We start from the raw sequence: 15,277 nt of genomic DNA, 5'->3' as shown, positions 1-15,277 counted from the left end.
TTATAAATATGTCTATAGACTTATAATTATATCTTTATATTTTACATATTTACATTTACATTTATTTTAAAGTTTCCCCTCTTAAATGGAAGCCATTATGGAAATAAAAATGCAGTAAAATTTCTATTTAAAATGCTTTGTTGTTCCATTGACATAATAAAATCCTATTTCTGATATCAACAATATGTGTAATCCTTTCTCATTCACTCTCTGTGATCAAGCCTACATATTTATGCATATATTATTTATAATTAATCATAAAAGGTACTTGAGCTTCTAAACAATTATTTCTTTGTATCAAATCAACTGACTAAATTTCAACCTTAAGTTTCTTTTCAAAACAGTTTAATAAAGAAACATTTCAAGTGCCTATGTTGTGTTAGACATGCATTTATTCATTCAACAAATGCTTACTAAAAGCCTTTGTGAATCTTGCCCTGTTGTAGGAACTGAAAATAGATAAAACAGATGGTCATGACTCTGCTATGATGGGGCTTATTTCCTACTGGGAGACATGAAAGAGAGAGAGAGAGATGAAAAAATAACTCTAGGTAGTAATATGCACAGTGAAAAAAACACTCCAATGGGACAGTGACTGGGAGTGTGCTCATCTTTAGAAAGGGTATTTCAGGGAAAGCACCTCTGAGGAGGTGACATTTGGTTCTAGACCTGAAAGAAGAGAAGAAACCAACCATATAAAGATGAACATTCTGAATATAGGGCCCAACAATACAATTGTTCTGAGATCTGGCCTACATGAAGGACAGTAAAGAGCAAGGCAAGCAAAGAGAAAGGAGCCGGAAATCAAGGGGAGAGACAGGGAGGGGCCAGATCATATCAGACCTTATACGCTGTGGTAAGGAACTTTGTTCAAAGGGCAACGGATTACTACTGGAAGGTTTTGATCCAGGAGTGAAATGATCTTACCTAAAATTTAAAAAATTCAGTTTGTCTGCATTGCAGAGTAGGAGATGAGCAGGGAGACCAGTCAGGAGGCAGATGTAGCAGACACACAGAGAGAGAAGTAGACAGAGTCAAGCTGTAATTTGGAGGTAAAAATGCCAGGATGTGGGAGACAAGGGAAGCAGAGGCACTGGGTTTTTAGCCTGGAGCAACCAGGTACATGGTTGCACAATCTGTTGGATGGGGAAGACTGGGGGTTAAATGATGGTTGGAACACATTCAGATCTCCGCTTTAGAGTATCTAAACATCCAAATAATCATGCAAAACAGACAGATGTACGCAGGTAGATTTTCAAGAACCTCCTTTTGCGATAAATTAATGATAAATTATACACCTGACCTTTGAACAACATGGGTTTGAACCGTGCAGGTTCACTTATACAGATTTTTTTCCCCAGGATTCTAGTTAAATGTACTGCCTCTTCCCTAGGATTTCTTAGTAACATTTTCCTTTCTCCAGCTTAGTTTATTTTAAGAATCCAATATATAATACATAAAAATACAAAATATGTATTAATTGAATTTAAATTATCTGTAAGGCTTCCAGTCAAGAGTAGGCTCTTAGTAGTTAAGTTTTTAGGGAATCAAAAGTTATACACACTTTTTTGACTACCCAGGGTATCAGTGCCCCAACCCCTACAGTGTTCAAGGGTCATATATATATATATGTGTGTATATATATATATATATATATATATATGACTACGGAAATAGAACTCTTCTAATTTTAGAGATATTAGCATGCAAATGGTATTTAAAGCCAAAGAAAAGCTAGGGAGACAATGTAGGTAATGAAAAGAAGAAAGCTGAAGATTAAGCCCGAGGCACTCAAACACTTTAACTGTTGGTCGTCAAGGACAAAGACTTGGGGGCCAAAAAGAAAGAGGAATACAAACAGCCTATGTTACTGCAAAAGTCAGGTGAAAAAAAAATGTTTACTGAGGAGAAGTGATGGACTATGTCAGGTGTAGCTGAGAGGCTTAGTAAGATGAGGACTGAAAATGGACCAACCATTGAATTTAGCAACACGGTGGTCACTGTTAACTTTGAGAACCATGGAGAAAATGGATGTTCAACTGGAGGGAAGTGAGGACAAAATGAGAGGGTAGGAGGCAGAAACAGTAAGTATTTTTTTTTAATTGTGCTAGATGTTATGGAGGATGATAATATCACATAGTCCTTGTTTTCAAAGAAGGCCTTTAATGTGTAAGAAATCTTTCAACAACAATCTGAAAAATATATTTTTGATAGAAAAAGCGGTTTCATTTATATTAATAAGCACCTTGCAAAGCCTGTTACTATAAAAAAGGAAAAAGCTAAGCTAAATAACATATTTTATTAGGAACACAAAATCTTCAATACATCAACAATTTTGTCTTCAGGTTTTGAGATTGTGTACAAACTAAAAATAAATTTTATACATCACTTCACATATTAAAATGCTCAAACAACTGTTCAGAATATGACTATTCAAAAAAGAACTGTAGACATTTTCTTTGTCCTATTTCCAAAATCTTCCTAGACAGGATGTTAGACAGCTACCACATATAATATGTGTGAATTAAATAAGATAAATGTGTCCTTTGCAATAAAAAGTCTGAGGTTTTATATAATTATAGGCATGTGAATGAATAGTTTAGAATAATGTACCACTGTCATCAAATCACATCTTCATATACATGTATAATCCATTTTGCACAATGGTTTCAATTCAGTGTGTATGTAATTAAATTGTAAGGTACAGTAATAGCTGCTGCTGAGTTGAAATCTTGCTTTTTTAGTTTAAAGAAATGAACAGAAAACATAGTCTAGTGAACATCAAAGTACCTTTTTGAGACAGTTAAATCTCATCAAAGAGGTCTTCTGAACTACTGTTTCTTAGAGTTTCTAAAGACATGTTTTCAGCTGAGCTGTGCTCCTTTTTTGACGTCTCAGGTGGTGAAGGATCAAGCCTAGAGTAAAAAGAAAATCAAGAGAATTTTATTCTAGAAAATGCCATATACGGTAAAAGAAAATTAAGATACATAAGTGAAATAAAAGTTAAATTCTATTTCAGAATTGGTTTAGAGACTCATTTCCCTATGCTGCACTAACATAAAAAAAGAGACGAAGAGAATTTAATTACTTTAACTGCTTTAGGATTAATCTGTCTCTATTCTGAGCTAACAAAAATTCAAGGGCCTACAACAATACTCATAATTAAGGTCAAGAAATAAAATATCCTCTGTGTTGTAAGCCTTTTTATGCCAAGATACAGAAGGTCTGTCTCTCAAGCCATTTCCATTTTTTTTTTAAGATTTTATTTTATTTATTTGACAGAGAGAGAGACAGCGAGAGAGGGAACACAAGCAGGGGGAGTGGGAGAGGGAGAAGCAGGCCTCCTGCCGAGCAGGAGCCCGACATGGGGCTTGATCCCAGAACCCCAAGACCACGACCCAAGCTGAAGGCAGACGCCCAACAACTGAGCCACCCAGGCGCCCCTCTCAAGCCATTTCTTTAATAATCCCATCACAATTTACATCTTCCTTTGGCTCCCTTAAATTCTACCTATTAACATGCATTTTAATCTCTTAATATCAGAAAGTTCTGATCACATGAATTTCCTTTAGTGGTCTTTCGATTATAAGTGTATATAACTGATAATGACTTCACATTTTAGCAGTTGTTGATGAAATGTTGTTGGTCCACATTCACTTACTGAATTTACTATCTTTATTTAATAACTAAATTTTATTCCATTTCAGTATTGGAATTACCACATCAATGAGCTGATCTCTAGTATTTATGTAAATGTTCTCTTTGAGTCCTAGGATAAAAGGCATGATGATCCCAGATTGTTAACTGGACTTATAAAATGGTAAGTTGCAGGGTAACAGCTCAATCAGAAGGACCCTTGGATAAACCTTGTCAATGGTTCTTTGTGGAACCTAAAGAAAACATGCTTAATATTGACAATTAGAGGTGACTTCAGGGGCAGTTATGACTAGGCTGAGTCAATCCACTAAAACTCAGTAATGCCCCCATATTTCCAACTTCAAAGGCAGAGGGAGAGTCATAGCAGCTAGGTATAGCTGAAAGCGAATGGTACTTGAAGTCCGGACACCTAGATGTGGATCCAGGTCTATTTCTTCTTAGCTATGTGACTTCAGACAAGTCATTTAACCTAACTAGATTTCTGTTTTCTCACCTGTAAAACTGGAATATTATCTGCCTCAGAGGTGGTCTAAAGATTAAATGAAGTATCATATATGAAAATACTTGTAAATTCCCACAAAACATTTGGAAACTATTATTAGCCTCTACTAGTGCATAAACTACAAAAAAAAAAAAAAAAAAAAAAAAGCTCAGGCTAACAGCTTCTTTAATTTAAAAGGATAACCAATTAAAAATCCCCAAACACTGACTTTTTAGATTATGAGTATTTCAAAAATCCAGTTGTGACCACACTTAGTCACAACAGATTATCAAAAATGAATCTGCCACAGGTTCCTCCTTGGCCTCCTGGCTGCATACAATTAATAACCATGGTTGGCTGCCACTAGACCTGCGACGTGTTCTGTCTTATCCTGAGCAAGCCAAGTTCAGACAACACTACGCTCACAGGAATGCCAGGGTGCTAGGCATTACTGCATTATCAAGATGACAAGTCCTCCCTCTGGGAACTTCAATGTTAAAATTAACAATAAATACGGACACAATTATTATAACATGTAATTAAATATCTAAAAATATATTTCATAGGAGAAAATGATACAGTACAGAATAAAAGTATAATTATTACATGCATAAGTTTTCAATGTCAACTCAACACATTTAAACATTTTTCTCTGGCCCCAAATGTCTCAGAGTTGCTTTTTTCTCCTCCTGGCAAAATGGAGAATTGATTTTTTTTTCAATTAAAAAGTCAGACCTTGAAAAATCTCTGATTTTGTTCGTAGTTTACAGTCAGAACACAGAGATCAATCAGTTTAGTTTAAAAAAAAAAAAAAAAAACTGGCATAAGACAAAAGGGCCACTCTGAAGTGACAAGTCTGAAGGACATGGATCCCTAGTGCTCCATTTATAATTCCCATCTCCATCTAAAGTCACAAGGAGCTCAAGAATTAGATTCTGACTCTTTTGTTTTTAGTGCCTAGTACATAAGAGATGTTCAACAAAAGTTGTTCAATGAATGGAGATCATTTTTCTCTAGCTTTTTTATCTGTGGTAAGTCAACAGAATAAATTTAGAACTCTTCCCACAACCAAAAGAAAAGTTTAATCATTTCTGTAAGTAATAAATATTCTAAGACTTCTTAAAAATTCTAAAAAGCATAAAGAAGAAAATAAAAATGTCCATCATTCTATTTTCCATTATTTGTATTTTCATGGTTTTTATTTTCACACAAATGGGATCATTCTGAAATATATAATTTTGTTTTTAGAGAATTTTTTTTACTCTACACATTAGCAAAGTCTTTGCATGTTAAAAGACACATATCTACATTAATCATTCATTTTATTTTGGTTGTATTAACCATTAATCTACTGATGGATATTTGGGTTGTTTCCATTTTTTAATGCTCTTATAAACAACAAAACAATTAATATCCTTAAACATACATCTTAGCATATTTATCACATTACTGTTTCATGAACATGCTTATTCCAAGAATTCATGCTTATAGGTGAAATTTGAAAGCAAATAGCTCAGATAATCTTATCTAAAGTCTTAATAGAAAGTGAGCTAAACAAGTAATTTGAAACTTGAAACTTGGGAGTTCCACCATAACATTAGTTATGGCCATTTTAAGTCATAAATGTTCCACAAAGACTTCCCACATTCAGGCTGATTTTTCTTTTCTTTAATCATTTAAAGTAACTAATGTCTTTACCCTGTATTTCAATATATAATTTTATTCATTTAATCAATATTTGTTTAGTATGTACTATGAACAGCTCATTGTGTTAGGGGAATAAAACAAATTGATAAAGTTATCAAATGATTCTTGCTCTCAAGAAGCTTTCAGTGAAACTTTTTGCTTTTTCTCATTTTTAAAAAAATGTGTCTTTTCATCCTAAAAATTTTATAAGTAGCTTGAAGTAACTATGTAATATAATTTGCTCACAAACAGTGATTTATCCTTTTAGGAATCTCTATAAACATTGTATCAATATTTAGGACTCAAGAAGATTTTTCAGATAGTTTTTGTGGAAAAAATTATTCAACAGGAAGAATTCTGAATCCAGGGTCAAGGATTTTTATTTATTCTTCATCACTTTGAGATTTTGGTCAGATGACTGCACTTTTCTGGATCTCAGTTTCTGAATTTAATTTGTGGGAAGTTAGGATTACTATAAATGATCTTGGACTTCTTCCAGTTCCTGAATTCTGAAACAGTTACACTCAGTTGAGCATAGGCTACCTTCCAAAACATAGGTTCTCAAAAAATATCTGTGGAATAAATGAATACTGTAAATTAAAGATGAATGGCTAATGAAAGAAAGAAACCACCTTGTAGAGTTTAATGCTTAAGTATAAGGACTTTTTTAAATGAAGGGAATAAATGAAACTAGATGATGACAGCTTTTACTAAAAGAAGACTCATGTTCTCAATAACACAACTGCATAGATTTCTGTTTTATTAGCTTGATTCCACACGGTATTGCAACACACACATATACACAACTACACAGGAACTATATCCTAAATCAAAACATCAAAACTGCACGACCACCATCTATTAACAATGAACAATGTAGATCAAAAGTTAGATTTGTCAAAAGATGTATCTCATCCTGGGAAAGTTGCTCTAAAATGTTTGAATGAAGATTGGCTTCTCTTTTAACTATCTGGGAGTTGAATTACCAACATCTTTTGAAATGTCATTTCCAGTTATTGGCTCATTTTGTAAGGGCATTTTCTCAGCCTAGTTTAATACTGGTGTTACCATGGCTAGAATATCAACCTTTTCTTACTCAAATGAGAAACATTAATCTACTTTGGAGTGAATTACTTGCATTTTGTTACATATTCTGAGAATAATATTCCTGAAACACGTCAAGGTGCCAAGCTGAGCAAAATGAAAGATCCAGAAAAATGTGAAATGATTAATGGCACTGGGACACTTGAAAAATCACGCCATTTGACTATGACACAAACGGTTCTGAAATAAAAAATCAAAGGTCAATTTTTATGTGGCCTAACTATCTCTCTACCCACACAATACACACATAAAATTCAGGAGAATGTCTTTAGGATCTTAGGATAGATAAATTTTATTTTTTGTTTTTTAAGCAGAAAGGGAAACCATGAAGATTGATCAATTCAATTACATTAGAAGCATTAGAAGCAAGTACTTCTATTCATCAGTAGATACCTTAAAGAGAATGAAAAGACAAGTTACAAACTGAAAGGAGATATTGCAACATAAGCTACTGACAAAGGACTACTATTTTAAAAATCCCAACATAATTTAACAATGTATGCCAAAGACCACAGGAACTTCCAAGAGAAGGGAACAGTAGGGACAAATAAGCATATGATAATAAACTCGACTTCACTGGTAACCAAGGAAATGAAAACCACTATGAAATATTTTACACCAGATTAGCAAAAATGAAAATGTTCAACAATAGCAGAGATCGTGGAGGACATGGAATATAACAAGATAAATTACTAGTGGTTAGAGTATAAACAGTGAAATCATTTTGGATAACAATTTGGCAACAACTACCCAGGTATATGGAGAGCTATATACCTATACCCAGGCATTCCAGTCCTACACACACATTTTTTTTTAAGATTTTTATTTATTTATTTGACAGAGAGAGCGACAGCAAGAGAGGGAACACAAGCAGGGGGACTGGGAGAGGGAGAACAGGCTTCCCACGGAGCAGGGAGCCAGACGCGGGGCTCGATCCCAGGATCCTGGGATCATGACCTGAGCCGAAGGCAGACGCTTAACCGACTGAGCCACCCAGGCGCCCCCTACACACACATTTTTTTTTTTTAAAAGATTTTATCTTTTGACAGAGAGAGACACAGCAAGAGAGGGAACACAAGCAGGGGGAGTAGGAGAGAGAGAAGCAGGCTTCCAGTGGAGCAGGGAGCCCGATGCGGGGCTCGATCCCAGGACCCTGGGATCATGACCTGAGCCGAAGGCAGACACTTAACGACTGAGCCACCCAAGCGCCCCACTACGCGCACATTCTAAAGAAACATTTGCATATATATGTCAGGAGATATGTGCACAAATGTTCATTGGTGCATTGTTTTTAATACTGAAAAACTGAAAACTACCCAAATGTCTCTCCACAGGAAAATGGGCAAATAAGTCACAGAATTTTTACACCATGGACTATGACAATACAGCTGTACACATGAATGAATCTCAGGTTGAACAAAAGAGCAAGGCACAAAGGAATACACATAATATGATTCTATTATTCAAAGTTTAAAAACATGCAAAACTAGGCAGTATTCCTCTCTGAACACCAGTGTGTGTGTGTGTGTGTGTGTGTGTGTGTGTGTGTGTGTGTGGTGTGTTAGAGTAATGGTGTAGGTACACAGTAGTTCTTTGCTCTTCCATGACAATGTTCTCAGGTTTCTGGGTCTTCTAAGTTTGGCTTCTGTGAAGATGGTGAAATAGAAGAGGGACAAGTTTAGTATTAGGTGTAAAGGGTTCGCTTTTAAACTTTTAACTTAGATTAGGGGTAAAGGGTTTGGTGAGTCTCAAGAGCCTGCAGGATATGTGAATGGGGATGGATGGTGAACAGGTAAACCATTACATAGATGGAGAGCTCAGGGGAGAAGATGGGACTTTGTGTAGAGAGATAGCAGTCACTGCCATATTACTGGCACTACAGGCAAATGAGCTGAAGAGAACTATACTATGAGAGAAAACAGTTCAGTATAGAATTCTGGAGAGTATTAAACTTGCAGGGCAGACAGAAATGATGAAAAGGAATGGTATGAGAGATACAGGGAGAACCAGAGAGAAGCACTGTCATGAGAGCCAAGGGCCAAGTTTATTTTGTGTGGTCACAGCTTATGCTCTTTCCACATGCCACCCCAAACGCTGGCTTTCTATATATACAACTTTGCTCAATCTACAAATCCACATTTTCACCCACTATGAATTATCTGGAGTTGAGAATAGCTTGGAAGGATGCTGCTATGCCTGTGATTTATTACAGAAAAGAAAAGACCATGTTTTCTTTTGGAAAGAAGGATGTCTTAAATTGTTGGGACTGCAGCAGCCACAGCAAGAATCTAGCAAAATGGTCAGTTCCTGCCTGGCCACCAAAGCAGGTCATCCTAAAGTAGCTGTTTCTCTCACATTTTATTCATATCTATGTATGTGTGTATGTGTATGTGTATGTGTGTGTGTGTATACTACCAACTTCCCTGGCATCCACCCACCTCATCTCTGACTTCCCCTGGGATTAGGGTAAAGGTCAGATGTGGTGTGAGGGGTAAAGAGGAGGGGTAAGGTAGGGGCAATGTACTGGAAGAGAATCAGACCTGAGCACTGGCAAGGACATACATTATTTGGTAATAATAAAAGCCAAATAGCAAATGACTTGTTTTTTAGGTGTAACAAATCAAACCTTCATCAAAAGAACCACAAAAAACAGCCAAATCAGGTATTCTGTACTTGCTACTATTAAATAACTGGGCAGCTAACATACTGACCTTGACAGAGTTCCCATTATGAAATAAACTCAATTACAGAAACATTCTTTAAATGGAAAAGTCTTAAATGTATGCTTAAAGATTCGACATCACCAGAGTTACCACAGTATTTTCAAATTAAATTTCAGTATCTAAAAATTTTTTGATCTTAGAAGAAGTGTGAAAAGTAGCTTCAAATTTCTAGTTGACCTTATAAAAACCAAAAGCATATTCTAAATAAATTAATAGATCGAAGTCATCAGGACTCCGTAAAACAAGTGTTGAATGTTGTCTGGAATTCAGTGGGCCCAGACAACATTGCATTGGCCTGGGAAAATGAAAGAAGAGAAGCCGAAACTTTCTTTCTGGCAAATGAAATGGCAATTAAATAGTGTTAGTTAATTTCAATTAAATTTCTAAAGCTATCTTTTTCCAAAGAATATGACTTTGCTGTTCAAATTTACTAAGAGCAAGAAGAAAACAAATATGCTTTTGAAATAAGTAATTCTGACTGAAACAAAGGAGAATTATGAAGAGTGACTATACTTAATCCTAAAATGCTTTATAGGTATTGGGAAAGATAATTCAAAAAATTTTCCTGCAAAATAGATATATTATGGATTTGATAAAAAGATTCTGTGGTTTTACATAATTCAATGTTTAAAGTCACAACCATTAAGAAATATACGTCTCCAATCCACAAGGATGCCAAAATTTATGCAGGAATTTCATAATAAATTGGAAGATTTTGTTACTCTTACTGTACTTTATTCAGATAAATAATATTACTCTGGTAATTCATCAGATGATTAATATTAGAGTCCATACATGCTTTGAAAAATCAATACCTGAAAAACCCTATATCAAACCTCACTTCTTCCTACATTCATTGCACATTGTGAAATGGTGTGACATTTGCTACTGTTGATCTATGCCTATAAAAGTAGAAAACTGTCATCTTGGTAGAAAATGATTCTCCCCAACCTTAATTTTAAGACAGGCCATTGCTTATTGCTGCTTCATGTGCTACAAATGAAGCCTCCCTCGCAAGACTAGAAAGCTTCTCAGGTGGAGAGACTCTGCTTTACTTGACCTAGCTCATAAACATTCTAATAATTGCATGTATTCGTTAATGAACAAATGACTAAGTGAGGTAGACAGTATTAGAGAAGCAGAAGTCTCAATAAACAACCTCCCCAAAGCCACACAGCCAGTAAGCATGAGTGTGAGCAACAACCAGGCAATCCAGGAGCCAGGATATTAGTCTACATTTCCCTCACTCCAAAATCCACACCTATCATGCTACACTGGTGTATGGGAGTCACTAATTCTTATTTCTAGTACAGACGAAGGCAGCTTGGTGTTAAACAGTGTATCTCAAAAGCTGTTCTATGAGATGCTCTCAAAGAGTGAAATCTGTGGTCCAGAATATTTGGAAAATATGCATTTTTCTCCGTGAAGTCCTCTTAGTGTTTTATGTGTATATTATACATTAAAAGCTATGAAAATTCTTCCATAAATAAATTTGTTAGTTAAATTATTAAGTAAAACAAAAGCAAGGTACAGAAGAGTATGTGTAGATAATTGTGTGTGTGTGTGTGTGTGTGTGTGTGTGTGTGTATTTATATGTATACAGAATAGCTCTAGGCTGGAAGGATTCACAAGAAACTAGTAATGGCCAACTCTGGGCAAAGGAACATACTTTTTGCTGGATATTCTCTTAAACAGTTAAGATTTTTTTTTTTAAACCTTATACATAGATCGTATCTTTATGAAGTGCTTTAAGAAAAAAGAAGCTTGTTTAGCCTGGATTTTGGACATGAACTTGGAAGTGGAAGCATTTTTCTTCACTATCTCTCAACTATTAACATCCCAAGAAACCAGTGATCTCTGGAACAGACTGCATTACTTGCTTCCTTGAGAATACAACATTTGCTAGCCTGAACCCCTAAATTTAGTGGTCCAATGAAGGAAAATAAAAATACAGAAAAAAGAGACAGAACTCTACTTTTGGTTACCAAGAGAAATGGAAAAAACCATGGGTAAGACACTAATACCCAGCCATGGAAGTTAGTGATCTCTAGTTTCACCACAGTGTGGAACAAGCTGTTTGAGTTTCCAGCCACTGCTGTAACAAATCACCATAACATAATGGCTTATAATAACACAAATTCATTCTCTTACCATTCTGGAAGTCTGCTGTCTGACCCAGATTTCACTGGACTAAAATCAAGGTGTTGGCAGAGCTGTGTTCCTCTCTGGAGGCTCTAGTGGAGAATATATTTCCTTGCCTTTTCCAGCTTCCAGAGCTACCCCGTCCTCCATCTAAAAAACCCAGCAATGTCAGAAGGACGCTGTCTCACAGCACATCACTCTGACCTTGCTGCCTTCATCACATCTTTCTCTGCCTCTCCTCTCTCTCCCACTTAAGAGCTTTGTGATACATTGGACCTGCCAGGATAATCCAGGATATTTTGCTACTTTTAAGGTCAGCTGATTAGCAACTTTAATTCATCTGCAACCCTTTTGCCATGTGATCTACCATAAGCTTTGGTTCCAGGAATTGAGGCATCTTTGGAAGGGTGGTGACCATTCTTCTGCCTACTCCTACCTTACCTTGGTTAGGGCTCAATTGTTATTCTAACCCATTAGCTTAAATATGGTTCAGGATAACTGAAAAGATGAACAGGTTGTGTATGAGGACATGCCAAGCCCAGAGCTAAGAGAAACCCTCAGCCTGGCTGGAGGAGGCATCTTCAAGGTCTGTGCAATAGGAACTAAAATTCCAAAGAACCCACATTGTATTTCTCATCCAGAAATAAACTGAACCGGATTCCCTGAGAAAGGCTGGCAATTACTATCATCCGTCACCTACCCATCCACTATTTACTGAGTGCCTACCATAGGTCAGAGACCCAGGAGACTGTATTAGATGTTTAGGATACAAAGGCGAGCATACAGACCACCCAAGGCAGAAGCAGCACTCAGCTGCTGAGCTCGGATGAAATCAGACTTACCGTAGCCCTTGTCAAGGCTGAGTTTAGAGGCCTGTCTACAGTGCCATGTTTTATTACGGCAGGTCAAAAGAGTAAGGTTGTTAAAGAACCACAGAAATGCCACCCTCATGGGCATGTGACATGTGCTGTCAGTCACACAGGGCCACGTGCTTAGAGTCCCTCATCTCTGGCTTACTGTTCTGCTATTGTTATCTTGAAACTGTTAAGAATTTTGAACAAAGGGGCTCTGCATTTTCATTTTGCACTGAGCCTGCAAAGTATCACGTAGTTTGTCCTGACCGCAAATTTTGAGTGACCTCGGTATACAAGTTCCAAACCAAACCTAGCCAATTGCTCAGACTTCTGGACTGATAAACAATGGGATTTTTAAAAAACCAACTATGTACTGATGTATGGACTCATTCTGTCCTAATCAGAATCGAGTTTTGATCCCTAATTATCATAAACACCAGTAAACCTCCTTTCTATCACTTAAAACACACCTGCTCTTTTTCTCTTCTGGGAAATACTTGGTGAATTTTTATTTTTGCCTGCATATAAATAAACATGTATTTTCCTGATAAATACATACTCTTCTTTATTAGGCTTTTCCTTCTCCTTCCTTTCCTCCTCTTTTTTCTTTTTAAAGCACCACTGTCTTTTGTTTTACAGTAAGAGAACTCAATTTCTACTTTAATTAACAGTTTTTTCCATTATTCTAGTCCTTGCTAGTGGGCTTTATTCTTAGCGTTCTTAAAATTACCCAGTCTAATTAATTCCTCCACTCTCAGAGGAGCAAGCCTGTCATTAGCGCCATTGTGCTGTGGCTTACCTATCTCCTTCCCTTTGGATTTATTGATTATCAGTCTGCTCCAAATCCTTCCTGAATATCTTTCTAGGCTTTTCATGGAAAAGGTGACTAACGATGATTAAACGGTCAGACTTTTTTAAGAAGTCGAACTATTTTTTAACATCACTAATATCATAATAACTTTTATATAAAATGAGTAGAGTACCATATAACTGATGCATAAAGTACACAAACCAAAACACCACTTCTTCACAATGTGTGCTAATGCAACTTGGTTTTACGGGTGAAATGCAAAGAGAGTCCTCGCTCAAGTTCTGGGAGATGTTCTGTTTTATAGAACCATGTCAGAAAGGAGCCAGAGCCCTGGAAGAAGGCAGATGGAAATAATCTACAAACTTCTGTGGATTTTGATTCTGAATTATAAAGATTACACTTTTCAGTTGATTAAAAAAAAAAAAAATTAACCGAACTGTAACGTAAAGCCAAGCTGATTTGGGAGGCGGCGCGTTTTAAAAAAACAACTCATTTTATCTCACAACTGGTAGCAATTCACTGTTGTAGATAAGGCAGTACAAGGCATGGAAGATGTAATCTACATGCTCAAAGTGACTGAAGAAAGACCTATCTAACCTTTTGACCCTAGAAAAATTTATTACATGGATGGTGTTATGATTCTAGTAAAAGTTCAAATGTCACCACTGAACTTTTATTTATCACACTAAAAATATATGAAATAAACTCAAATGTTATTTCAAAGTCAACCGAAACCACACAGAAAGCTGTTGACTACAGTTGTGTTCTGTGTTTACATAACTATATTTACTAAATGAATCATATATATTTTCTCATTGTAATATCTTTATCATTACATAATTTACCAATTTTTTAAAGATTTTGTACTTAACTAATGTTTATTTTGAGGAAGGAGAGGAAATATGACACACAGTTCCATCAGTATATTAACTGATGCAATTTAATTTCATTTTTTAAATGTCCTGTGTAATCAATGCCTTAAGAAAAATATAAAAATAGATTAATCATAATTCTCCAAAATTCATAGTGGAAGAAGTTTTTACACAGCATTCAGAAGTATCATTAACAAATTTAATTAAATCAGTGCTTTGTAAAGGCAATGGTTTGATTTGTCAAAAGCAGGACTGGCTATAGCATTTAATTATTAAGCCTTGAGTAGACAAATTCAGGAAATAATCGATTAACAATTGAAACAACCATTGTTACCTAATTGATTTTATTTTGCTACCAGAAGAAGGCCAGCTCAGCCTTGATTGTCTGTCATCTGAACTATATAATTATTAACTTTTCCCCTATCTTTTCATTTCTTTCTCCTTCAGCCCATTTTCCAATTGCTGCTAATTAGTTATCTTTCTATGACACAAGTGTGATTATTAACTTCCACTCCTACAATGCTGTAGTTGAAACTCCCTTGGCATAGCAAATAAAGAAAGAAATCATTGCATAATTTCTGGCTTCATGGCTATCTTTCTGGCTGTAACTATCCAGTGCTCTTCTACACTAAACTTCTTGTCATCCACAGCCATTCTTTCGTTGCCAAACTTTTCCATATAGTTCTCTCAGCCTGAGGTCTCTTTCTCCTATGCTCTTTATTTAGCAGATTCCTACTCATCATTAAAAGCCAAATTCAGGGCACCTGGGTGGCTCAGTTGGTTAAGGGTCTGATTCTTGGTTTCAGCACAGGTCATCACATGGTTCATGAGATCAAGCCCCGCAGCAGGCTCTGTGCTCAGTGGGAAGTTTGCTTGAAGGGTCTCTCCCTCTGCCCCTCCCCCACTCTCTTTCTCTCTCTCTCTCTCTCTCTCTCTCTCTCTCTCTC

At 36.1% G+C, this 15,277-nt stretch overlaps 1 protein-coding gene across 1 annotated transcript in view; it reads right to left on the bottom strand.

The window, feature by feature from the left end:
• XRCC4 (X-ray repair cross complementing 4) overlaps positions 1-15,277 on the bottom strand; it is a 245,684-nt gene that overhangs the window by 21,811 nt on the left and 208,596 nt on the right. The window contains exon 8 of the mRNA XM_073887725.1: positions 2,791-2,915. Within this exon, the coding sequence (XP_073743826.1) occupies positions 2,804-2,915 (112 nt within the window). The 3' untranslated portion in view covers positions 2,791-2,803. The remainder of the gene's footprint in view (positions 1-2,790; positions 2,916-15,277) is intronic.

Source organism: Callorhinus ursinus, unplaced genomic scaffold (genome assembly GCF_003265705.2).
Source record: "Callorhinus ursinus isolate GAN/ISIS: 27379988/994484 unplaced genomic scaffold, GSC_fseal_2.0 scaffold3, whole genome shotgun sequence".
NCBI lineage: Eukaryota > Metazoa > Chordata > Mammalia > Carnivora > Otariidae > Callorhinus > Callorhinus ursinus.
The sequence above is the reverse complement of the archived record's forward strand: the minus strand, read 5'-3'. Positions and strand labels throughout refer to the sequence as shown.